The sequence below is a fragment of the Euleptes europaea genome, chromosome 7, assembly GCF_029931775.1.
Source record: "Euleptes europaea isolate rEulEur1 chromosome 7, rEulEur1.hap1, whole genome shotgun sequence".
Taxonomy (NCBI): Eukaryota; Metazoa; Chordata; class Lepidosauria; order Squamata; family Sphaerodactylidae; genus Euleptes; species Euleptes europaea.
Window position 1 is genome coordinate 92,916,463 of NC_079318.1, and position 26,701 is coordinate 92,943,163.

General features: G+C 51.0%; 1 protein-coding gene across 1 annotated transcript; it reads left to right on the forward strand.

Moving 5' to 3' along the window:
• Positions 1-4,403: 4,403 nt before the first annotated feature.
• SHE (Src homology 2 domain containing E) lies at positions 4,404-25,427 on the forward strand. The gene is made up of 6 exons (XM_056853597.1): positions 4,404-4,896; positions 8,321-8,447; positions 16,052-16,315; positions 17,808-17,985; positions 22,191-22,310; positions 25,218-25,427. Exons 1-6 carry the CDS (start codon positions 4,411-4,413, stop codon positions 25,408-25,410), a joined length of 1,368 nt encoding a protein of 455 aa, XP_056709575.1. The 5' UTR covers positions 4,404-4,410; the 3' UTR covers positions 25,411-25,427.
• The last annotated feature ends 1,274 nt before the right edge of the window (positions 25,428-26,701 follow it).

The following is a 26,701-nucleotide window of genomic DNA, read 5'->3' on the forward strand; positions in this document are numbered from 1 at the left end:
CGAGGAGAAAATCCAATCCGGGGCCGGATAGGATTGAAAGCCTTACGCACCCGTTTTTATGGGACTTCCGAGTAAACCCTCCCATATTGACGCATAGGAGGTTTTGCTTTGGATTGGCCGATCTCTAGATGCACATTTCCCTCATCCGAATTCTCCAAACTCAACAATAAGCCCCCTTGGAGAGTTTTTGAAAATTCAGATGGGGAAAATGTGCATCTAGAGCCAATTGGATTCTGCCAATCCAAGGCTGAAGCTCCCATGCATAAATTAGACTTTCGCGAAGCGCGGGGTATAAGGCAGCCATTTCATAAGTTGGGTTGCCAACCTCCAGGTACTAGCTGGAGATCAGCAATTACGACCGATCTCCAGCCGACAGAGATCAGTTCCCCTGGAGAAAAAGGCTGCTTTGGTAATTGGACTCCAGGGCATTGAAGTCCCTCCCCAAACCTCCGCCCCCAAAGCGGCCCGTCGATGGGAGGGACCCGGCAACCCTATAAATAGGGGGGGGGGGTCAGATACTTTGCAGTGCCAAATTAATCATGCAGGTCTGAGCTGCAGCCCGACGGCGGAGACGTTGGCAAAAGATGAGGCCAGAAGACAATTTTGCGCCGACAGTAGCCCCGATTTTCCAAAAGCAAGGGAGGAAATCGCAAATGTTCACGCTTTGTGCGAGAGGTCTTAAAATGCCAAGTTATTATTTCTAATGGAAAATGGATCCGGGGCGGGGGGCGTTCATCCGCTTCCTGCAAACGCGCCCGGATGGTTTTCATCGCCAAACCCTCAAGTCTTGCGTTGCAATGAATTAAAAAGACACACCCGCCCCGAACGAAGGAACGATGCCAAGCGAGCAGCGCTAGATAATAATTGATATTATTTTCTTTTGCTGTCTTCCCCTACAAATGATGCCGTGGGAACGCCTGGTTTTAAAACCATGCATGTGCAAAGCAATCCATTCGTACAACAAACTTTAAGCTAGGTAGGGTGGGGGGAAATATCAAAGATTGGTTGCATCTATTGCCTGGTACCTTTGCAAATAATTTCTATCCGCTTCAGTCACCAGAATTCAACAAGGCTTACTTTTAAGTAAGGATGCACCAGTGACTCTTTAAGGAGCAGGTGGGATTTATTTTGCAGTCTCTCGGTTGTTTGCCTTCACTGCAAACTAACACGCCCGAGGCTTTACACCGAAGTAAATTGCACGTTTCCCATCCGACTTCCGAAGCAAGTAGGCGTGTGGTTCGATCCTATGCTCATTTCTTTTAGCGCTTTTTTTTTGGGGGGGGGGACTTTGCTCCCCGCGCCGGATAGAAGCTGGGCAGCCTGAGCCAGTGCCCCATTTACTCAGAGGTAAATCACGCTGTGCTCAGTGGGAGGGGCTTACTCCCCGGAAAGCATCCTTCGGATTGCAGGCTGAACCGGTTAATTTAAGGTTGCCTTCAACGGGTTAATGGGTTGAAAGACAAGCGGGGTTGCCTTTTCCGAGAGATTTTTGCCCCCGTGCAAAGATTCAGGAGGAAAGTCGGCAGGCAGAAACTCGGCGGGTGCAGTTTATCGGCTTGGCCGGCAGCGCCACCTGTTGGGTTTCTGCCTGTCCGCGCAGCTTGTTCAGTGGAACAAACCGGTCCCGGTTTTCAGTGTTTACTGAGATTCTAGCTCAGGATCATCCTTTATAGTGATTGTAAGTCATAAGAAAGGCCATGCGGGGTCAGACGGAGGCCCATTAAGTCCTGCAGTCTGTTCACACAGTGGCCATTTATTCATGAGAGGTTTTGCCTTGGATTTGTCGCTCTCTAGATGCACATTTTTCTCATCCAAATTCTCAAAACTCAAAAATAAGCCCCAAATGGGGAAAATGTGCATCTAGGAAGCGGCAAATCCAGGGCAAAACCTCCCATGCATAAAGAACCACAGTAAGCCAACCAGGTGCTTCTAGGAAGCCCACAAACAAGACGACTGCATTCATCCAAATGGAGAATTCTTTGCCAAACAGCCTATTCTCCCACCCCCCTGTGGGCATTTTGAGGGATTTACCGCGGTTATTTCCCTTGCAAAAAAAAGGCGCTTTCCGGTGCGGTCAATAAAAAGAAATCTGCAAAACGCGCTAATAGATGAGAGGGGAAAACAAACTTTCAACCAGTGCGTTTAATGAAGGAATCGACCCCTTCTCCTTGGCTTCAGTGGCCATTCATGCCTGGGAGGATTTGCCACTCTCTAGATGCACATTTTCCCCATCTGAATTCCCAAAACTCTGCAGGGCGGGAGGGATTTATTTTTGAGTTTTGAGAATTCAGATGGGGAAAATGTGCAACTCTAGAGCGGCCGATCCAAGGCAAAACCTCCCAGGCATAAATGGCCAATAATAAACCATGTACGCCTAGGAGGTTTTGCCTTGGATCGGCCGCTCTGTAGATGCACATTTTCCCCATCTGAATTCCCAAACCTCTGCATGGGAGGACGACGACTTGTTTTTGAGTTTTGAGAATTCAGAAGGGGGAAATGTGCATCAAGAGAGCGGCCGATCCAAGGCAAAACCTCCCAGGCATAAATGGCCAATAATAAACCATTTATGCCCAGGAGGTTTTGCTTTGGATTTGCCGCTCTGTAGATGCACATTTTCCCCATGTTAATTCCCAAACCTCTGCATGGGAGGATGACGACTTATTTTTGAGTGTTGAGAATTCAGAAGGGGGAAATGTGCATCTACAGAGCGGCCAATCCAAGGCAAAACCTCCCAGGCATAAATGGCCAATAATAAACCATTTATGCCCGGGAGGTTTTGCCTTGGATTGGCCGCTCTGTGTGTGTGTTAAGTGCCGTCAAGTCGCTTCCGACTCATGGCGACCCTATGAATGAAAGTCCTCCAAAATATCCCATCTTAGCCTTGTTCAGATCTTGCAAATTGAAGGCTGTGGCTTCCTTTATTGAGTCCATCCATCCCCGCTCTCTAGGTGCACATTTCCCCCATCCAAATGCTCAAATCTGAAAAATAAGCCACCCACCCCAGGTAGAGTTTTGAGAATTTGGATTGGGGGGGGGGGTAATGTGCATCTAGAAAGCGGCCGATCCAAGGCAAAAAACCTCCCAGGCATCAATGGCCAAAGATTAGGGACGGATAGGGGGGAGGGCGAATCCGTGGCTCTGCGTCCCCTAAATTCTTGAGCAACCCGCACTTTTAAAATGCAAAAACTCGAACCGTGCACCGGGTTAAAGGCGGCTCCGTTTTGCAAGGGAGCGCAAAGTGCGCGCAGTGGCTGCGCAAACATATTCCCCCCCCCCCCGGGGTCAGGCTCGGGCGGGCCGCCCCCTCCGGATCTGGGCGGGGAGGCTGCAGCGGAGCCGCGCCGGCAGCCGGAGACGCACCAAGGCGTGGGAACCCGCGGTTGTTCCTGGAGGGGCTTTGGAGAGACCCCCCCCCCTTCCCGGTAGAGCTGCAGCAGGGTCACCATGGAGGAGCCTCGCTTGCCCCCCTGTGCGGGGGTGAAAGAGTAAGGAACCCCCCCATCTTAGACTCCCTCCCGTCCAAACTGACCATACCCCCAATAGCCCCACTGCTTCTGCTCCCCACCATTGAATTATTTGAGAGCCCCCCCCCCACCGGACTTTTTCCTGTGCCTCCCCAGGCTGACGATCCAGGAAGCGCCAGATCTGCCCCCACCTGGGGAAGAACCTCGCCTCCCCCCCATTGTCTACCAGTTTTGGGAGATCTCTGCCTGACCCCCTCCTCTAGGGACTAGGGCATCCCTGTTCTATTGGGTAGATTGGTTTGAAAGATTAGAACATCTGTCTAGTGACACCACCGCCCCAAATAAGGGACTTTCCTTCATCTCCTTGGCTGTCTCTAAAGTCCAACCTCAGGGTTATTAAAGAGATCCCAATTGTATGTACTTGCTGGAGGGGGGCGGCGGAAGGAGCTAGGGCTGCACCCTTCATTCCCCCCCTTCCAAGGATCCCTTCGGACCCCCCTCCCACAGCCTCTGAGTTGATTTCCAGATCGTGGCCCCCCGCTTCCTTGACTGCCCCATCCCGGTGCTGGTCTCAGCTGGTAAATTTCCCTTTTCAGTAAATCTATCCGAAATTCGGGTGAAAAGAAGGGTGGAAGTGGGTGGGGGGTGTGTGTCCGTTTTGGCCCCGATCCCGGCCAGCTCCTGACCTCCTTGCCCAGGGAATGCCTTTCCTACTCCCTTGTCGCTGGCCTCTGCCTGGTCTTTCTCTGCCCGTCTGTGAGTTGTGTGGCTGGCTCGTGGGGTGCAGCACGCCCTCTCTCCTGGGTTGGCATCGGGCCTCTTCGGGGCCTGCATCTTGGCCTCCAACGCCAGCCTGTGCCAGTCTCAGGGTAGGCCTCAAATCCTCCTCCTGCCGTGCCTCGATCTTCCTCCGTGACCCTGTTGCCGTCGGGCGCCTTCTGCCACCATGGCAGCCAAATGGTTTAAAGAGTTCCCATCTAACCTGAAAACCGTTTCGGAACGCACCAAGCCAGGCAGCGCCAACTCGGGCAAACTGAGCGGCCCTTCCCGCAAGAGCCTGGCTCTGGCCGAACCGGGCACGGCTTCGCTGCCCGGGAAGAACCGCAAAAACTCCGCCACCGAACTGGGCAGCGCCCAGACACTGCTGGCACCGGGGAAAGACAGCGGCGGAGGCGGCAGGCTGTCGCGGGACAACCTCCAAGGCCTTCTGCAAGCCGCCGCGGGAAAGATGCGCAAGAATTCGCGGGTGGACGGGCCCCCCATGGAGGAGCCCGCACGGGGGACCCCCAAGGCCAATGCCGCCTGCGGGACCTACATCAATCGGCTCATCAAAGTGGACGCCCACGATAAGAACGGGAAGAACTACCCTGCCACTGCTCCGGGCCCCACCCCGCCAGCTGCACCTGAGCCAGAGAAGGCCAAGCAGGATACGGTAAGAGCCCCTCTTGGGCTACCCTTTTGAGGGTGCCTGGTGTATATTTTGGGGGCCGTTATGAGTAGGCCCCGCTCTCCCAGCGTGGTATAGTGGTTTGGAGCGGTGGACTCTGATCTGGAGAACCGGGTTTGATTCCCCGCTCCTCCACGTGAGCGGTGGAGGCTAATCTGGTGAACTGGATTTGTTTCCCACTCCTCCACACGTGAAGTCAGCTGGGTGACCTTTGGACTAGTCACAGCTCTCTCAGCCTCACCTACCTCACAGGGTGTCTGTTGTGGGGAAGGGAAGGTGATTGTAAGCCGGTTTGAGTCTCCATTAAGTGGTAGAGAAAGTCGGCATATAAAAACCAACTCTTCTTCTTATCTGGTGAACTGGATTTGTTTCCCGCTCCTACACATGAAGCAGCTGGAGCTCAGAGGTGGAGCATCTGCTTGGTATGCAGAAGGTCTCAGGTTCAATCCCCAGCATCTCCAGTTAAAACCTCCACCTGAGACCCTGGAGAGCTGCTGCCGGTCAGAGTAGACAATGCTGAGTTTGATGAACCGAGGGTCTGATTCAGAATAAGGCAGCTTGGTTTAAGTAGGCCCTTTGTTCTGAGGTTCAGAAGAAGAGTTGGTTTTTACATGCTGACTTTCTCTACCACTTCAGGGAGAATCAAACCAGCTTACAATCACCTTCCCTCACCCCCCTACAACAGACACCCTGTGAGGTAGGTGGGGCCGAGAGAATTGTGACTAGCCCAAGGTCACCCAGTTGGCTTCCTGTATAGGAGCGGGGAAACAAATCTAGTTCACCAGATTAGCCTCCGTCGTTCACGTGGAGGAGTGGGTAACCGTGGGCTAGCTGAGTTCCTTGGGCTAGTCACACTCTCTCAGCCCCACCTACCTCACAGGGTGTCTGTTGTGGGGAGGGGAAGGGAAGGCGGTTGTAAGCTGGTTTGATTCTCCTTTAAGCGGTAGAGAAATTCGGCATATAAAAACCAACTCTCCTTCCCTTCTTCTCCCCACCCCTCCCACCGTCTTAGAATTTCATGACTTTGTGACAACTCTTAACTTGGGGAAAAAATGGTTCCTCCGCTCTCCTTTTGGTGCTGGTACCCAATTAACCCCGCGGTGACACTCTCTGCCGTGTGTCGGTCATTCGCTTTAGTGCTGGCTCCTCTAATTCCTACGTACCCCGTTCAAGAAAGGCTGGCTAAGCTATCGCAAAGAATACGAGCGTTTGCCCCTTCCGTGATCCCCTTGATCCTAATGCGGCTGGCTGGCTTCTATTTTGCAGGCTGCATCACAAGATTCTTATTATCCAGAACTGGAACAAGACAAAACCGTGGGGAGGGAGGGGCCCTTTGAAAGCCAAGGAAGGCTGGAGAGGAGAATGTCCTTGAATCGGGGAGAGGCTGGGGCTACGGGCTTCCGATACCAATGTATGGAAATAACTATAGCATCCTTTGAAAAATGTATTAATGAGTGCAGTCTCAGGGTTTTTCTTTCTTATGCTCGAGTAGGGTGCAGTTTTTCCACATCTCTGTACCCCCCTGCAGGAGGACCGTTCTCTCCCTCCTAATTCATAGCAGAACTGACCACCTGCTGTGGGGGCCGCCTGTTGTATCGCTGAATGATTAGCTGTGTTGAGCCAGTGTGGTGTAGTTAAGAGCGATGGTTTGGAGTGGTGGGCTCTAATCTGGAGAACCGGGTTCGGTTCCCCCACTCCTCCCCATGAGCGGCGGACTCTAATCTGGTGAGCCGGGTTGGTTTCCCCACTCCTCCACATGAAGCCAGCTGGGTGACCTTGGGCTAGTCACAGCTGTCTTAGAGCTCTCTCAGCCCCACCTACCTCGCGGGGTGTTCGTTGTGGGGAGGGGAAGGCGCTTGTCAGCCAGTTTGATTCTCCCTTAAGTGGTAGAGAAAGTCGGCATTTAAAAACCAACTCTCTTGCTATTTCCATCAGCCTCTGTTTGGGCAAGATAGATAATCCGACAGCATTTCTGCAGGGACTGCGGTTAAATAATTTCAGTTGCTCCCAGTTCTGTCGCAGAATTTCCATTCCTCGGGGAGTCTGCCTGTCGCATCTCTGTATGACGTGCTGCCCTGGTTGTATCTCTTTCCATTCAGGAGATACAAGCAGATGAGGGCGTAGTGCAGGGTGACTCTGGGTGTAGGTACTCACCCTATAAAAACAATCATTTCAGGCTCAAACTTGACACATCTCTGGCTTTAAAGCCAAAATTAAGTGTGCCTCAGCGATCCAAAATGTGAGAAACAAGGGCCATTTATGTAGGGTCAATTTTGATGCTCACTCAAAGCTGTTTCTTTAAATGCGACTTTTAAAATGCTTATTCACGATCCCGCCACAAAAGGGAAATCCTATACACACACACCCACTTGCCTGCTCCCTTGTTCCGTCCATTAGCAACCTCCATTTGCATAGCTAACGCGCGGCTGTGAATTTTGCATGCTTCCTTGAGGGGATTGTTCGCGGTGGGGCGGAGCAAACACAAAAAGTCGCGTTAAAGGGGCTCTTAAGAAACACGAAGCAGGTATGCGCCGGCTTCGCAGTCACTTCCTGAATGACAGTTCAGCGTGAAAAACTCAGAAAAAAAAGCTGTGGGGCACTTCAGCCTGGAACGCACTGCTAATTACCAAGCATAAATGGCCAAGGTTACTTTGTTGGGGCCCACCGATGAGCCCCATAGCCAGTTCTCCATAGCCTTGTGAGTGTGGCCTTTCTTCTCTCAACAGAAGTATAGTGTCCAGATCACGCAAAGTTATGGTGTCGCTTTACTCTGCTCAGTTCAGACCCTCCCTAGAGTATCGTGTTCAGTTTCGGGCACCGTAGTTTAAGAAGGATGTAGACAAGCTGGAACGTGTCCAGAGGAGGGCCACAAAGATGGTGAGGCGTCTGAGACCAAGTCCTATGAGGAAAGGTTGAAGAAGTTGGGTATGTTTAGCCTGGAGAGGAGAAGATTGAGGGGATATGATAACTATCTTCAAGTACTTGAAAGGCTGTCATAGAGAGGAGGGTGCCGAGTTGTTTTCTGTTGCCCCAGAAGGTCGGACCAGAACCAACGGGTTGAAATTAAATCAAAAGAGTTTCCATCTAGACATTAGGAAGAATTTTCTAACAGAGCGGTTCTTCAGTGGAACAGGCTTCCTCGGGAGGTGGTGAGCTCTCCTTCCCTGGAGGTTTTCCAGCAGAGGCTAGATGGCCATCTGTCAGCAATGCTGATTCTATGATCTTAGGCAGATCAGGAGAGGTAGAGCATCTTGGCCATCTTCTGGGCATGGAGTAGGGGGTCACTGGGGGGTGGGCGGGGGAGGTAGTTGTGAATGTCCTGCATTGTGCAGGGGGTTGGACTAGATGACCCTGGTGGTCCCTTCCAACTCTATGATTCTATTATTCTCTCCTTCTGTCCCTAATCAAGGTTATCATCCTGGAGGATTACGCCGACCCTTATGATGCCAAGCGCACCAAAGGACAGCGAGAGGCCGAGAGACTGGGTGAAAACGACGGCTACATGGAACCTTACGATGCCCAGCAGATGATCACTGGTAGGTGTCCACCGTGTTTTCTGGATTGGGGGAAAGAGAGCTATGCCGTTCTCAAACTGGGAGGATGAGGCCACCGAAATGTAAGGTCGACCGTTTAAATGGTCAACAAAGATTTGGTTACCCAGGGAGTCAACGTTTTTAAAACACCACCCTTATTAGGACGAGAAGAAAGATACTTTAATCAACCCGTTTGATACCAATTTCGGAAAAGATAGTTTACTTGCTATGAAACATCGGTGGTGGGATGATATGGATCCATTCCACTAATGGCCATGCCTTCCCTTGACAGGGAAGTCTCTTTGTGCTGGTGGAAGGTGGCACCATTAGCAGAAGAGATCCTTTACGTGGAAGGCTCTTACTGCCGGTGGAAGGTGGCACCATTAGCGGAACAGGTCTTGGAAAGGAATGGCTTTTTGAGCTGGTGGAAGGTGTTGCCTTTAGCAGAGCAGGTCCTTGACAGATCTCTGTGCGGGTGGAAGGTGGCACCGTTAACAGAACAGGTCTGCATAATTCAACCTAAACCTTTCACAGTCATCGGTAACTAATTTGACCCCGTTACTTGCTGATAGGGAATGGTTACCTAACAATTCAAAGGTGTCCTACCTTATGACCACGCAGGATACAACAATTATTAACTTGGTGGCAGTGGGGTTTTTTGCTTGTAATTAGAGAACATGATTGCTACTCTGCACCATATAATGGTTAACTCAGGATTAAATAACCAGGTAACCAATCTAGTGGGATTTGTATGTTCTTATAAAAATGATTTTATAGTAAACTTTACCATATGATATCTGCATACTTTATATCATGATTTTACTGTAAACTCCACTGTACGTTTTCCCTTTTAATGCCAATGAAGGCTTTCGTATTCGTTCGTTTGGGTAACTGATTTTACAGGGGGAGGCTCCTGGTGCCTGTGGGAGGTGCCACCATTAGCGGCACAAGTCTATGGAATAAAACCCGATGAACTTTTTTTTACTGTAAATGTGAACGGTCTTCCCGCTTGGAGAGATCTGCAGCAATAGCCGGGGGGCTAATGGAGAAATATTGCTATGCTGTCAGGTTTGCCCAGGGGAGTTGCCCCAAATTGCGGCAGGATTTGGGGGCAGGTGGGCTTCCCTCTTGCCAACAGATGACACCACTGTGAAATTTAGAAAGGGGGAAGCTGCTGTCTACACAGACATTTTTGGATCCAGGGGATATTAGATATGTTTGACCACAGCCCAACAATAGCCCCTTGAGAGCTCTTATCCGGCCCGCGAGCCAGCCAGCCAGCCACCCCGGTCCTGATCTGGGTTGGTGAGGCATGGCCCGGCCTAACCAAGTGATTTATGTCACATCTGGCCCTGGTGTAACACCCCTGCAATAGCCCGTTGTCCATGGGGAAGGGCCGTGGCTCAGTGGTAGGGCATCTGCTTGACATGCAGAAGGCCCCAGGTTCAATCCCCGGCATCTCCAGTTAAAGGGACTAGGCAGGTAGGTGATGTGAAAGACCCCTGCCTGAGACCCTGGAGAGCCGCTGCCGGTCTGAGTGGACAATACTGACTTTGATGGGCCGAGGGCCTGATTCAGTATAAGGCAGCTTCATGTGTTCATGTGTTAAGTGCCGTCAAGTCGCTTCCGACTCTTGTCGACCCTATGAATCAATGTCCTCCAAAGCATCCTATCTTTAACAGCCTTGCTCAGGTCTTGCAAACTGAGGGCTGTGGCTTCCTTTATAGAGTCAGTCCATCTCTTGTTGGGCCTTCCTCTTTTCCTGCTGCCTTCAACTTTTCCCAGCATGATTGTCTTTTCCAGTGTATATCCTCGGCTAAAGGTCGGACGGAGAAAGTGTACATAGTACCCTAGCTTCTACACGTAGGCCTTCCTGAGATAGCAAAGGAAGTGCGGGAAAGAGCTTGGCATTTAATAAACAAAAGCTGGCGCTCATTGTTAGACGGAAAGCGCAATCTTTACCGCTTCCTGTTTCGCTCCCTGCTAAAGCGATACCAGAGCAACAAAATGCATACACACCAAAAAAAACGGGCCCCTTAAACTGCATTCCCAATAATGAAGACTCGTTCACACACTTGTAGTGCTGTGATCTTTTCGGGAAGAGCACATTCCAAGCACATGATTGCATCCTTTGGATGAGAAGGTGCACGTTTTTCAAAGTCCCGTCCCCATCGGTGTCGTTTTCCTTCTGTGGATCCCTTCTGGCTGCTGTTTCCCCTGGAAGGCTTGGGGGGGGGGGCTCTTTTTTGTACAAAGAAAGGGTCCTTGCTTCCCCACCCCACCATAACTGACTTATGGTGACTCCATAGGGTTTTGACATTCAGAGTAGGGTTGCCTACTCCAGGTGGGGCCTGGAGATCTCCCGCTTTTACAACTGATCTCCAGAATACAGAGGTGTTCCCCTGGAGAACATGGCTGCTTTGGAGGGTAGACTCTATGGCATTATACCCTGATGAGAGCCAGCGTGGTGTAGTGGTTCAGAGCGGTGGTTTGGAGCGGTGGACTCTGACCTGGAGACCTGGGTTTGAGTCCGTCATCCACATGAGCAGCAGAGGCTAATCCGGTGAACTGGATTTGTTTCCCCACTCCTCCACATGAAGCCAGCTGGGTGACCTTGGGCTAGTCACACACTCTCAGTGTCTTTTGTGGGGAGGGGAAGGTGATTGTAAGCTGGTTTGATTCTTCCTTAAGTGGTAGAGAAAATCGGCATATGAAAACCAACTCTTCATCTTCTTCTCTCCTCCCCAAACACCACTCTCCTCAGCCTCCACTCTCAAAATCTCTAGGTATTTGCCAACCCAGAGCCGGGAACCCTATTCAGAAGTGGTTTGCCATCGCTTCCCTTTGCTATGTGTGTGTCTAAAATGCCGTCAAGTCACAGCTGACTTATGGCAACCCCAGCAAGAGGCCTTCGAGGCAAGTGAGAAGCTGTGGTGGTGGTCCATTGCCTTCCTCCTCAGAGCCTTCCTTGGTGGTCTCTCTTCTAAGTACCAGCCCTGCTTAGCTTCCAACGTATAATGACCCCAGCAAGGGGCTTTCAAGGCAAGTGAGAAGCAGGGGTGGATGGCCATTGCCTTCCTCTGCAGAGCATAAGAACATAAGAAAGGCCCTGCTGGATCAGACCAAGGCCCATCAAGTCCAGCAGTCTGTTCACACAGTGGCCGACCAGGTGCCTCTAGGAGGCCCACAAACAAGCCTTCCTTGGTGGTCTCCCAAGTCCTGACCCTGCTTAGCTTCCAACAAATAACGACCCCAGCAACGGGCTCTCAGGGCAAGTGAGCAGCAGAGGTGGTTTAGCCACTTCCTTCCTCTGCAGGATCTTCTTTGCTGGTCTCCCATCCAAGTCCTGACCCTGCTGAGCTTCCAACATAAAATGACCCAGCAAGGGGCTCTCAAGGCAGGTGAGGAGCAGAGGTGGTTTGCCATTGCTGGTGGGGTTCGGGGAGGGCAGGGTTTGGGGAGGGGAGGGACTTCAATGGCGTAGAGTCCAATTGCCAAAGCGGCCATGTTCTTCAGGGGAACTGATCTCTGTCAGCTGGAGATCAGTTGTAATAGCAGGAGGTCTCCAGCCACCACCTGGAGGTTGGCACCCCTACTGGCGAGTCCACAGTAGGTTTGCCAGCCCAAATTGGGGCTGAGGGAAGAGGCTGCCTTGGCGGGCTTGCGGGTCGGATAAGAGCTCTCAAGGGGCCGGATCTGGCCCACGTGCTGTATGTTTGATACCCCTGGTTTAAAGTATAGACTGCAATTGTAAGAATGCTTTCTTGGAGGAAGGCCTGCTGGGTAGCATGGGACTCCTTGCTAAGTTCACACGCATTGGATCACTCTGCGAATGTAGCAAAATAAGCCTACCTGTTTTAGAAGAAGAAGAGTTGGTTTTTATATGCCGACTCTCTCTACCACTTAAGGGAGACTCAAACCAGCTTACAATCAGAATCAGATAACCTTTATTGGCATAATAATATCGATGGTCACAAGGTCAGAGATAAACAGATAATATATATGTAGATTAAAACTGAGTTTGGCTTACAATCACCTTCCCTTCCCTTCTCCACAACAGGCACCCTATAAGGTAGGTGGGGCTGAGAGAGCTCTAAGAGAGCTGTGACTAGCCCAAGGTCACCCAGCTGGCTTCGTATGTAGGAGCGGGGAAACCAATCCAGTTCACCAGATTAGCCTCCGCCGCGCATGTGGAGCAGCAGGGAATCAAACCCGGTTCTCCAGATCAGAATCCACTGCTCCATCTAACAAATATCGAAAGGAAAAGTAGAATTTTGGCACAGCGGGGGCAGGCAGGCCATAAGTAGGGGAGGGGGATCGGGGTCCGGAAACTAGGCTTCCATTTCCTGCCTCTCTGCTGGGAGAGATAAGGCGGGGTGGGTTTGTTGTGGAGTAGGGAGAAGAGCAGATGTGTTTCAAGTGACCCCTTTGGCAAGGATCAAGGGGTTCTGACCTTGCGGGGAAGTTGGGGGAGGGAGAGGTCAGAGAGCTGGAATCCTAAATAATAAAAGTGAGGCATTCGTTGGTTTTAAAAAAATGCATGCCCCCCCCCTCCAATTTCTTCTTGAGGCTGCTCGCTCAAAAGAAATAATCAGCCAGTCTGAAAACAAATGCCGATGTCTTTATACGCTGCTTTTGAGTAGGTGCCATGCCCAAACCAGCTTACAAACCAATTCATAGAATCATAGAGTTGGAAGGTACCACCAGGGTCATCTAGTCCAACCCCCTGCCCAGTGCAGGAATTTCACAACTACCTCCCCCACACACCCCCAGTGACCCCTGCTCCATGCCCAGAAGATGGCCAAGATGCCCTCCCTCTCATCATCTGCCAAAGGTCACAGAATCAGCATTGCTGACAGATGGCCAGCTAGCCTCTGCTTCAAAACCTCCAGGGAAGGAGAGCTCACCACCTCCCAGGGAAGCCTGTTCCACTGAGGAACCGCTCTAACTGTTAGTAGAATTCGAGACATTAGGAAGAATTTTCTAACACATTTTAAACAAAAATAAAATTAAAAATAAAACTCTGCTTGGCATGCAGAAAGTCCCAGGTTCAATCCCCAGCATCTCTAGTTAAAGCACTGGTTCCCAACCAGGGGTCCATGGACCCCCAGGGGTCCGCGAGAACTAAATTAAGGTCCGCGAAACAAAGTTATAAACCCATAATAAATTAATATTTTCAATTAAAAGTTCTCTATTATAATATATATATATATATATATTCAAATATAATTCTAAGTTTAATGTTTAACTAACAGTTACGATTAAAGTTTATTTTCAAATTCCTGGAATTTTTATTTTGAACCTTGGGGTCCCTGCACCGAACAAAAAAGTCCTAGTGGTCCCTGGTCAAAAAAAGGTTGGGAACCACTGAGTTAAAGGAACCAGGCAAGTAGGTGATGTGAAAGACCTCAGCCTGAGACCCTGGAGAACCGCTGCTGGTCTGAGTAGACAATACTGACTTTGATGGACCAAGGGTCTGAGTCAGTAGAAGGCAGCTTCATGTGTTCATATATTTCTAGAGCGGCGGCCTGTTAAGTAGGTCGGTGGCATTAGCAAAGGCCCATTCTAGAGCGCCATCATGAGCACTACATTGGCGAACCGCGGGTATCCTATCCATGCATAAAACCTCTCCAAGGCAGAATTTCCGGACGAATTCAGAATGACACCTCCCATTTCCAGATGAGGGTGAAGAAGAACTTTTGTTGGGAGTTCTGTTGAGCTGCATATGAGCCTGCTTTGCAGTTAAGATTGTCTTCTGATGCCCAGCTTGTCTTCTGCTGTTCCCACCTGTGGAGGCAAGTTGGAGGGCTGCTGGGGCAGGGCCTTTCTGGTAGTGACTCCTTGACTCTAAGCTCCCTCCTCGTCACTGTTGATTCAACGCTGGGTTTGTCCAGCTTCAGGCATGTGTGTAGGAGCCGGGAAACCAACGCAGCTCACCAGATTAGCCTCCACCGCTCCTGTGGAGGAGTGGGGAATCAAACCCGGTTCTCCAGATCAGAGTCCACCGCTCCAAACCACCACTCTTAACCCCACTACACCACGCTGGCTCTCAAGGTCACCTAGCAGGCTTCCACGGCAGAGCAGGGATTTGAACCTGGGTCTCCCAGGTGGTATTCCGACACCCTAACCGCTACACCACGCTGGCTCATCTCAAAGGGAGGTTTTTAGTTGTTGAGGCAGGATGGAACAGTGTGCAATGCCTTCCATGCATCAGCTACACACACTCACACACACACACAAACCCCACACCCAGCCGGGCCACCTAGCAACTGACCGGACGTTTGTCGCGAGCATGCGGGTCTCTGGCGTCCCCACCCGGAGTTGTCACAGCCGGTCAGAATAACAGGAAATGGCCGCCTAGAAGCTGGAACCGAAGCGGGGCATTGTTGGTGGAGGGTGGCTTTGACTGTGGGACTCGGCACAGTCTGGAAGAGTTTCTCGTACCATCCGTTCGCACCCTGTGTTTGATCTGCGGGAGTGAGAGAGAGAGTATCAGGCTAGGTCTCCTGGGCTCTCCTGCAGGGGGTTGGACTAGATGACCCTGGTGGTCCCTTCCATTTCTATGACTCTATGATTCTATCCAGGATGGCTGCAGGCTGTTGCATAAATAGGGACAATCATTTATTATTTACTTCGTTTGTACCTGCCTTTCTCCCCAGCGGGGACCCAAAAGGGCTGACATCATTCTCATCTCCTCCATTTTATCCTCACAACAACCCTGCGAGGAAGGTTAGGCTGAGAGGGTGTGACAGGTCCAAGGTCCCCCAGCGATCTTCCATGGCAGAGGACGGATTTGAACCTAGGTCTCCCAGAACTGAGTCCAGGACTCTAACCACTCTACCACACTGTTTGCCTCTCAGAAATGTTCTCTGTTTGTAATTATAGATTGATGTGAAATTTGATTATAGAGTCATGTGAAGTTCTGGTGAAGATTTTTACGGAATGGTATCAGGAGCCGGCATCCCGTCTACTACTGAAGAGATCATTTACAGCTATTTTTCTACTGATACTGAAGAGTTGATTTATAACTTTATTTATAAAGTATTCGAGAGCCAGCATGGTGTAGTGGTTAAGAGCGGTGGTTTGGAGCAGTGGACTCTGATCTGGAGAAGAACCGGGTTTGATTCCCCCCCACTCCTCCACATGAGCGGCAGAGGCTAATCTGGTGAACTGGATTTGTTTCCGCACTCCTACACACAAAGCCAGCTGGATGACCTTAGGCTAGTCACAGCTCTCTCAGCCCCACCTACCTCACAGGATGTCTGTTGTGGGGAGGGGAAGGGAAGGTGATTGTAAGCCGGTGTGATTCTGCCTTAAGTGGTAGAGAAAGTCAGCATATAAAAACCAACCCTTCTCCTCCTCCTCCTCCTCTGGTGTTGCATCATTGAAGAGATACCCACAACATACGAAGAACACGCTCAAGGATTGCGTATGGACTCTTGATTCTATGCCAGTAGAATTACCGTGTATTATTACTTTGGAAGTATTTCAGTCAGTATATATAGGTAGTTACAATGTTGGCACATAATTAAATCTATGAGTATTGTTCTTTAGCCACATGCTTTTGTATTTTGGGGTTCTTAATGTCCATTTTGTCTCCCTTCCAGAGATTCGGAGGCGGGGCTCTAAGGACCCTCTGGTCAAAGCCATCTTACTCCTGGATGAGCCAGCAGAGCCGGGGCCCAAGGGAGATCCGGCCGTCAAGCGCCCAGCGGCCAAAGCCCCGCAGCTTTACGACACCCCCTATGAACCATCGGAGGTGGGGGGTCCCAAGCCAGAAGCCCGGCTGCCAGAGAACGACGAACGGCCTCCGGCTGAGTACGAACAGCCCTGGGAGTGGAAAAAGGATCAGATTGTGAAAGCTCTTTCAGGTAGAGCAGACAGGCTGGGGGGCAGGGGAAGCTGTCAGACTTACAAATAGTGAATTATTTGGTCGCCTGTGGTGAGTTAAGAATCGCTTCCAGGCAGCTAAGGAGTTTTCTAAAAGCTTATGGGTATTTTTTTAATGCTAATTTATTAGTGTCAATAGGACAGGTGGGGAAAAACTTGAGTTTTTCTTGCAAGGCTTTTGTGCCTTTAGCTGTGCGACAGGTTGGAATCCAACAGGGGAAGTGATCCAGAGATGGAGATTGCTTTTCTGCCTCTCACTCTGCGTGCAGAAGGTACCAGGTTCGATCCCTGGCCTCTCCAGTTAAAGAGGGATCATGCAGCAGATGATGTGAAAGACTTCTACCTGCGATCCTGGAGAGTCGTACCAGCCTGAGTAGGGGCTGTGGCTCAGTGGAAAAGCCTCTGCTTGGCATGCAGAAGGTCCCAGGTTCAATTCCCGGCATCTCTATTTAAACGGACCAGGTAGTTGGGGGGGGGGGTTGCTGTCAAGTCACAGCTGACTTAAGGCAACCGTGTAGAGTTTTCAAGGCAAGAGACATTCAGAGGTTGTTTACCATTGCCTGCCTCTGCATAGCGACTCTGGTATTCCTTGGTGGTCTCCCAAATACAAACCGGGGTAACCCTGCTTAGCTTCTGAGATCTCATGAGATCAGGTTCGCCTGGGCTATCCAGGTCAGGGCGGATGATACCATGCAAATCATAAAATCTAAGTTGGAAATCTCCCCTTGCCCAACTCTTCCTACCCTCTGCCTTGACATTTCTGATGGGGGGGATACATATGAGTTCCATATTATTTGGCATTCCAAACTATGAGCTGCAAGCTGGGGACAGGCAGGACAGAATATCTTGTCCTCAGAAGAGGGAGCCAGTTGCAACTCTGTATGAGTCACGGCACTGATTTTGGCTCCCTTCTTCTGGAGGACAGATAACTTCTTTTATATCTGTGCACAGAGGACAGCTAGAGCAGGGGTGTCAAACTCAGTTGTTACGTGGACCGACTATGACATAAATGCCACTTGGTTGGGCCAGGCCATACTTCACCAGCCCAGATTGGGTGTGAGGGAGGGAGTGGCTGGCTCACGGGTCTGATAAGAGCTCTCAAGGGGCTGGATCCGGCCCGTAGGCCTTATATTTGACACTCCTGAGCTAGAGTATTCAGCACAGCTACAACTGAACGGGATTGTCTGAACAGTTACTCACAGAAATCCTAAGGTCCAACAGATGCTTCCAGAAAGCCTCCATGCAGGGTATGATTGCCCTTCACCCCTGTTTGATTCCAGCAACTGGTGTTTGGGGGTATACTGCCTCTAGACATGAAGGTTCCATTTACCTATCCTGGCTAATAGTTGCTAAACTTCCCTTCACAAATTTATCAATCCCCTTTTTAAAAAACTGACCAGCCTTCCGCGCTGGGGCTCCATGGAGGTGTGAGATTTCCTCCCACGCCTGATGCCATCTCCTTCTCTCTTCCAGTCCAGTTTGAGAGCTCAGAACGGCCCGCGGCGTCCAAAGAAGAGGTCCAGGTACCACCGCGGCAGCAGCATCGCCGCCAGAGAAGCTGGCCTTCCAAGATGGTGAAGCCTACGGTTGCGGCAGACCCTGGCACCGACGGGGAACACGTGGACCCTGCCTTAGCCCTGGAGAAACAGCCGTAAGACCCCGGCCGTGGTCCTGGGGGAGGGGAGAACGGGAGCCCCTCGCTGCTTTAGAAAAACTGCCGCAGCAGCCAAGGAGAACCTCAGCACGAGCCAACAGATTCCATGTCCATCTCACGGTTCATTTTTATTAATAAAGGCGGGTCCTCATGGTTACCTGTTCCCTCGCTAGCCTATCACTTTCCCACTATTAAAGCTAAAGGTAATCCCCTGTGCAAGCACTGGGTCATTACTGATCTATGGGATGACATCACATCCCAATGATTACTAGAAGAAGTAGAGTTGGTTTTCATATGCCAACTTTCTCTACCACTTAAGGGAGAATCAAACCGACTTACAATCGCCTTCCCTTCCCCTCCCCACAACAGACACCCTGTGAGGTAGGAGGGGCGGAGAGAGCTCTAAGACAGCTGTGACTAGTCCAAGGTCACCCAGCTGGCTTCATGCGTAGGAGTGGGGAAACCAACACGGTTCACCAGATTAGCCTCCGCCGCTCATGTGGAGGGAATCAAAGTCCGTTCTCCAGATCAGAATCCACTGCTCTTAACCACTACACCATGCTGGCTCTCAAGGCAAACTATGTTTACTAGGCAGATTAAGTTTATGGGGTGGTTTGTCATTGCCTTCCCCAGTCATCTTCCCTTGACCCCCAGCAAGCTGGGTACTCATTTTACCAGCCTCTGAAGGATGGAAGGCGGAGTCCACCTTGAGCCGCTATTACCTGTCTTTTTAAAGTCCAGATTCTAATTACCAGGTAACTAATTAGAAGAACAGTCATGCCCCTTTGAAACTGATAGGATCCAGTAGCTAGGTTATGAGTCCTGAATGGCTTTTCCTCCGAGGAGGATGCCTGTTGGAACTCTGCTCTATCCTCACAACACCCCTGTGAGGTAGGCTAGGCTGAGAGTATGTAACTGTCTCGCGGTCATCCCATGAGCTTCCATGGCAGGGTGAGGACTCGAAACTAGGGTCTTTTATGCATGGCTGTTGCCCTCGCTGTCGTCCCTCCGACATCTTTATTTATTTGCAGTAGAAGAGCAAGATTCGAGTCCATTAGCACATTAAAGGCCAACCAGATTTTCAGAGTATGAGCTGTCAAGAGTCAAAACTCCCTTCATCAGATACAAAGGGAGTTTTGACCTGAAAACTCACAGCCCCAAGATTTTGTTGGTCTCTAAGGCGTTACTGGACTGGAATCAAGCTTCTCCCCTGGCAGTGAATTCCACAGATGAACCGCTTGCTAAGTAAACTAGCCAGCATGGTGTAGTGGTTAAGAGTGGTGGTTTGGAGCAGTGGACTCTAATCTGGAGAACCGGGTTTGATTCCCCGCTCCTCCACATGAGCGGCGGAGGCTAATCAAGTGAACCGGGTTGGTTTCCCCACTCCTCCACACGAAGCCAGCTGGGAGACCTTGGGCTAGTCACAGCTCTCTTAGAGCTCTCTCAGCCCCACCTACCTCACAGGGTATCTGTTGTGGGGAGGGGGAGGGAAGGCTATTGTAAGCCCGTTTGATCCTCCTTAAAAGGTAGAGAAAGTCAGCATATAAAAACCAACTCTTCTTCTGAACTAGTATTTCCTTTTGTCTGTTCTGAAGGTGTTTGGCAACAGTTCCATTGAGTGCCCCCAAATTCCAGTATTATGGGATAGGGATAAAAAGCTTCCTCTATCTACTTTCTCCACCCTGTGCATAATTTTATAAACCACATTATATCCCATCCCCCAGCCATCCTTTTTTTTCTAGACTGAAAAGTCCCTGAGAAGTGGACATAAAAAGCTGATGAAGTTATGGATGCCGCCTGAAAGTAGAGACAGTTAAGAAATGATTCGCTCTCTTTCCCAGCGCCGAAATGCAGGGCCGTTTGGTGAATGAACGGAGGGGCAGGAAGTTCAAGGGCACGCAAAGGGAAGCGCTTAATGAACCGATGGAATTAATGCCAGGGGACGTTGCCATGGCCACTCTGATAAGTAGCTTTAGAAAGAAAAGGGGGGGGAAACCGAGAAGGGATTAGACCAAGTCAGGGTGCATACATCTATCGGCTAGGCGTGTGATCTAAAAATAGAACCTCCATATTCAAAGGCACAATACCCCTGATGATAACCAGATGCTGGTAGCAGATCTCAGGCGTGAGTTGATTCCATTAGAGCCCTCTTTTAGAGTTTTCCTGGGGGCATTTCACTGGCCACTGTTGGAAGTAAACCCCCCCCCCCCCGGTTGTTTCAGATTGGGAAAATGGTATAGCGAGGAAGACTTAACCCTGCCCCCCCGACAGTTGCAATCTGAATCCCCCCTTCCCACACCCATGATTTCTAAATTCACTCTCCCAGATACCATGTATAGATCTGCCCTTAAAGTATAAATGAATGAAAGGCAAGCTTTCTTAGTTATTAGCTTTAGGTAGGTGACGAATATAGGTAGGTGGGTTATAGGTCAAATCAAGCCTGAACTGACCCTAGAAGCTAAAATGACTCAACTGAGGCAGTCGTACTTTGGTCACATGATGAGAAGACAAGAGTCACTGGAAAAAGACAGTCATGCTAGGAAAAGTTAAGGGCAGCAGGAAAAGAGGAAGACCCAGCCAGAGATGGATTGACTCTATAAAGGAAGCCACGGCCCTCAATTTGCAAGATCTGAGCAAGGCTGTCAAAGAGAGGACATTTTTGGAGGACATTGATTCATAGGGTCGCCATGAGTCGAAGTGACTTGACAGCATGTAGCACACAGGTGACAAATGTTGGTCGGCAGTAGAAGAGCAAGATTCGAGTCCAGCACATTAAAGAACAGCAAGATTTTGGGGTTGTGAGCTTTCGAGGGCCAAAGCTTCCTTCGTCAGATATCAGACGCATGACGAAAGAGCTTTGGCTCTGAGACACTTCTATCCAGAAAACCTTGTTGGCCTCTTAAGGTGCTGCTGGACTCAAATTTAGGTGTAGTTGTTAGGTGTGGGTATCTAAATGGAACCTCCAGGTTCAGGAGCAGTGGACCTTCAGACGTCAAAGCACTGGACCACTTGGATAAGGGGAGGGGGCCATGGCTCAGTGGTAGAGCAGCTGCTCGGTATGCATAAGGTCCCAGGCTCTATCCCTGGCATCTCCAGTTAAAAGGACCAGGGGGTGGGTGAGGTGAAAGACCCCTGCCTGAGACCCTGGAGAGCCGCTGCCAGCCTGAGTAGGCAATAATAGCCTTGATAGACCATGATTCAGTTTCATGTGTATTTAAGGTTTAGGGGAGGGGCCATGGCTAAGTGGTAGAGCCTCTGCTTGGCATGCAGAAGGTCCTAGGTTCAATCCCTGGCATCTCCAGTTACAGCCGGGGTGGAGAACGTCAGGCCCGGGGGCCGTATAAGGCCCGCGAAATCATTTGGTCTGGCCCTTCATGGGTCCTGGCAGATCTCTAGCTCAGAAGGATGCTGCCCTGCCTGAATCTCTTGGGCCCAGCTGGGGACAGCAGAGCTCAAAAGCGAGTCGCTCTATGTGGCAGACACTCAGAGCCGTCTCCAGCCGTTCCTCTTGGCTAAATGTTTGACCAAATATAGCAGGCTAATTTTTAAGTTGATAATTTTGTATGGCCCACAAATGATGTTATAAATATCAAAATGGCCCTTGGTAGAAAAAAGGTTCCCCACCCCTGAGTTACAGGGACTAGGCAAGTAGGTGATGTGAAAGACCCCCGCCTGAGACCCTGGAGAGCCATGGGGAGGGGCCGTGGCTCAGTGGCAGAGCCCCTGTTTGCCATGCAGAAGGTCACAGGTTCAATCCCTGGCATCTCCAGTTACAGGGACTAGGCAAGTAGGTGATGTGAAAGACCCCTGCCTGAGACCCTGGAGAGCCATGGAGAGGGGCTGTGGCTCAGTGGTAGAGCCTCTGCTTGGCATGCAGAAGGTCCCAGGTTCAATCCCCGGCATCTCCAGTTAAAGAGACCAGGCAAGTAGGTGATGCGAAAGACCTCTGCCTGAGACCCTGGAGAGCCGCTGCCAGTCTGAGTAGACAATACTGACTTTGATGCACCGAGGGTCTGGTTCAGTATAAGGCAGCTTCATGTGTTCATGTGTTGGATAGATCAGTTTTACTCCTGGGGAGCTGTTCTTGCTTTTGAGCAGTGTTCAGTGCTTAAAAGGACCCCGTCCGCCAAGAAAGGGTCCCTTGATGGGCTGAGACGTTCCCTCTGCCTCCTTCAGACACTCACTCTGTCCTCCTCGTGCAGTTGGTTTCACGGCGCCATCACACGGGCCGAGGCTGAGAGCCGGTTGCAGCCGTGCAAGGAAGCGGGATACCTGGTGCGGACCAGCGAGACGGGCACCTGCAAGTACTCCATCGCGCTGAAGTGAGTGTCTGGGAGCAGGCCGGGAAGGGCGGGGGGAGGTTCAAGCAGGGCCTCATTTCAGCCAGGGCGGGGGGCAAGGGGGAGCCACTTCCCACACTGTTCAGAAGATCTGGGACTGGCTCTACTATTGTCTTCATTAAATAAAACCAAAAGGGCTGCCATTTCGAACAGGGCAACAGTACTACGGGAGAGAGGGTCCAGCTCTTTCCCCTCGCACTGTTTTCCAGATCAAGCACCCTCCCCCTCTGCACTGTTAAATTGTTTCCCCCCCCCCCCCGTGGCACAAATAGCAGCCAGGAGTGGAGGGCAGTGTTGACCAGGAAAGTGGGCCAGGGTAGGGCAATTTGGATCTGGGAAGCAGGGCCAGGGAAGGGATGGTTTGGATCCGAGAAGCGGGGCCCGGTAAGGGGCAGTTTGGATCCGGGAAGTGGGGCCAGGGAAGGGGCAGTTTGGATCCAGGAAGTGGGGCCAGGTAAGGGGCGGTTTGGATCCGGGAAGAGGAGCCAGGTAAGGGGCGATTTGGATCCGGGAAGCGAGTCCAGGTAAGGGGCGGTTTGGATCCGGGAAGTGGGGCCAGGTAAGGGGCGGTTTGGATCCGGGAAGTGGGGCCAGGTAAGAGGCAGTTTGGATCTGGGAAGTGGGGCCAGGTAAGGGGCGGTTTGGATCCAGGAAGTGGGGCCAGGTAAGGGGCGGTTTGGATCCGGGAAGTGGGGCCAGGTAAGAGGCGGTTTGGATCCGGGAAGTGGGGCCAGGTAAGGGACGGTTTGAATCCGGGAAGTGGGGCCAGGTAAGAGACAGTTTGGATCCGGGAAGTGGGGCCAGGTAAGGGGCGGTTTGGATCCGGGAAGATAGGCCAGGGAGGGGCCAATTTGGATCTAAGGAGCGTGGCCAGGGAGGGGGCTGTTTGGATCAGGGAATCAGGGCCATGGAGGGGGCTGTTTGGATCTGGGAAGGGGGGCCAGGAAAGGTGGAGATGAGGATGGGGGCAACCCGAGAAACAGGGAAAGTTTTCAACTAAGAAACAGGTTGTGGAGGAGAAAGAAAAAGAGTCTCTGAGCCCGTGGAAATCACCCTTCCTTCCCAGTAGCATGTAAATCCTTTGTGGATACCGTAAAACTAGTACCATGCCTCACAAAGTCATTACACCACATTTGGCACATGTATAATCAAGGTGTCTCTGAACATATACAGAGTGCCTTTCTTTTTCCTCCCTGAACAAGGGAGCCTTACCCCTGTACACTAAGAATTCTGGGATTCTTTCCTGAGCACAGTAAGAGGCCTTCTACGCAGCCTCGATCCCCCATGATGTAATGGTTAAGAGCGGTGGTTTGGAGTGGTGGAGTCTGATCTGGAGAACCGGGTTTGATTCCCCACTCCTCCACATGAGCAGCAGACGGTGAGCTGATGAACCGGGTTGGTTTTCCCACTCATACACATGAAGCCAGCTGGGTGACCTTGGGCTAGTCACAGTTCTCTCAGCCTCACCTACTTCACAGGGTGCGTGTTGTGAGGAGGGGAAGGGAAGGGGATTGTAAGCCAGTTTGATTCTTCCTTAAGTAGTAGAGAAAGTCGGCGTATAAAAACCAACTCTTCTCCTCCTCCTCAGTACGGGCACCCTTCTCTCAGCAGCTTTCAGGACCCAGCTTCCGTTCCCCCCCCCCTCTGCTCCAAACCTACAAGAGGGGTCAAAGAGGAAGAGGAGACACCCCCTCCCCCAATTCCCTCCCCACCCCCTTTTGGCCTTTCTATTCCTGCTACCCGGCACTGGCTCGCAAGTGGAGGATCGCTGGCTGGGGTGCGGCCCACATTTCCTTCCTCAGGATGCTGAGCTCCTGCCGTTGAAACAATCGGAGCAGAGAAAGGAAGGGATTTTTTTTTTAATAATAAGGGAGGCATTGAGTTGGTAGAGGGGAAGGGCCAGCCAGTAGGTAGCCTGCCGTCAGTCTTCCAAACGGCACTCCCGGCTGGCAATTCTCAGGCCTTCGTTCAGATAAGAGTTATAGAAGTAGTCAGACTACGGGACTGAGGTTTGTACATCTCTACGCCTCAAAATAGAAACACTGGGATAACCCCCCTCCATTTATATGCCCTTGCCAACGGGAGACTGTCCCCTTCCAGATGTCCTATAGAGGATGGTCATATAGAGGAGGGTGCCGAGTTGTGTTCTGTTGCCCCAGAAGGTCTGACTAGAACCAACGGGTTGAAATTAAATCAAAAGAGTTTCCGTCTACACATTAGGAAGAACTTCGTAACAGTCAGAGTGGTTCCTCAGTGGAACAGGCTTCCTCGGGAGATGGTGAGCTCTCCTTCCCTGGAGGTTTTGAAGCAGAGGCTAGATGGCCATCTGTCAGCAGTGCCGATTCTGTGACCTTAGGCAGATGATGAGAGGGAGGGCATCTTGGCCATCTTCTGGGCATGGAGTAGGGGTCACTGGGGGTGTGGAGTGGAGGTAGTTGTGAATTTCCTGCATTGTGCACCAGATGGCCCTGGTGGTCCCTTCCAACTATAATTCCTAAAATTGCATCCAGATCAAAGCTTAGTTTTGGCACAAGGAGTTCTCCAGGACAGTGCCCCCAGACCGATTCTGTTCTTTCTTTGCTGATATACCTACAAAGAAAAAACATAATTCTGGCGCATTCCCTTGCAGTGCCCTTGCGAGCAGGCCAGGGTACCATTTGGGTCTGTGTGAGGAAAAGGCGGCAGAACCAGGGTAAATGGAGATTTGAATGACCATCCGCAGTCCAAACCTCTGTCTTGCAAGCAAGCCAGAATCAAAAGCCAAGCGTGGTTTTGCATGTTGTCCAATCCCCGGCCGCGCTGCTGCCGGCCAGAGCAGAGAATGCCGAGCGAGGCGAACCAGGTTCCTGACTCGGCCTAAGGCAGCCTTGTCTCTTTCCTCTTCCCCAGGACCAGCCAGGGCTGTGTTCACATCATCGTCGCCCAGACGAAGGACCACAAGTACACCCTCGACCAGACGGGCGGCCTCTTCGACAGCGTCCCCGAGGTGGTACGCTACTATTCCACTGAGAAACTGCCCTTCAAAGGAGCCGAGCACATGACCCTCCGGCACCCCGTGACCATCCCCGGCAAGATCCACTAGCCCCGTACATCAGAACCGGCTGGAGAAACAGAGACAAGGGTTTACATTGACAGCCACGTTCAACCCACAGAGCAACCGTGGACCACGGCAGTCCTTCCCTCCCCCCCCACCCGCCGTTCACATCACCCAAAATACTAATTTGTCACTGCCCTCTTTCCTTCCTTGGTGAAGAGTTGGAGGATTGCCTGCCATCACGCTGTTTTGAGCAATTCTCTTCTAGTTAATTGTGCTCTAAATGGTGGAACTCCCTGCTTCAGGATGTGGGGATGGTTGCCAACTTGGAAGGCTTTAAGAGGGGAGTGGACGTGTTCATGGAGGAGAGGGATGTTCATGGCTACTAATCAAAATGGCTACTAGTCAGGATGCATATCTATTCTCTCCAGTCTCAGAGGAGCATGCCTATAATATTAGGTGCTGAGGAACACAGGCAAGCCAGTGCTGCTGCAGTCATCTTGTTTATGGGCTACCTAGAGGCACCTGGTCAGCCACTGCTTGAACAGACTGCTGGACTTGATGGGTCTTGGTCTGATCCAACAGGGCTTTTCTTACATTCTTATGAGTGGATATGTTCATGGAGAATAGGGCTATCCAGGGCTACTAATCAAAATAGATACTAGTCATGATGCAAACCTATTCTCTCCAATATCAGAGGAGCAGGCCTATGATATTAGGTGTTGAGGAACACAGGCAGGATAATGCTGCTGCAGTCGTCTTGCTTGTGGGCTTCCCAGAGGCACCTGGTTGGCCACTGTGTGAACAGACTGCTGGACTTGATGGGCCTCGGTCTGATGCAGCAGGGCTTTTCTCATGTTCTTATGAGTCAAGCTTTTTGCAAGAAAAAGACACTGAATGGGAAACACTGATTGCTGTTAGTCCATAGATTCCCAGGGAATGGAAGCCATGACAAGTATGCAAATAGTTTCAGGATGAAGAATAGACATTCTCCAAGTCCAGCTGATCATGAATCTCCTGGGTTGCAGCCTCTGTAGTATTATCTAAGCATTTTTTCTTTGCCATCGAGTCACAGCTAACTTATGGCAACCCCCTAGGTTTTTCAAGGCAAGAGATTTGTGGAGGTGGTCTGCCTTTGCTTGCCTCTGTGTGGTGACCCTGGTATTCCTTGGAGGTCTCCCATCCAAATACTTGCCAGGGTTAGGGTAGCCAACCTCCAGGTGGTGGCTGTAGATCTCCCGCTATTACAACTGATTTCCAGGCGACAGAGATCAGGTAGCTTGAAGAAAATGGCCTCTTTTGAAGTTGGGTTCTATGGCATAGTACCCTACAGAAGACC

Bases quoted from the DNA above. Each gene is read 5' to 3' on its own strand.
- SHE (XM_056853597.1), top strand. From the start codon at position 4,411: ATGGCAGCCAAATGGTTTAAAGAGTTCCCATCTAACCTGAAAACCGTT. The intron at 8,448-16,051 runs GTAGGTGTCCAC...TCTCCCTTCCAG, and splicing joins TGCCCAGCAGATGATCACTG to AGATTCGGAGGCGGGGCTCT. The intron at 22,311-25,217 runs GTGAGTGTCTGG...CCTCTTCCCCAG, and splicing joins AAGTACTCCATCGCGCTGAA to GACCAGCCAGGGCTGTGTTC.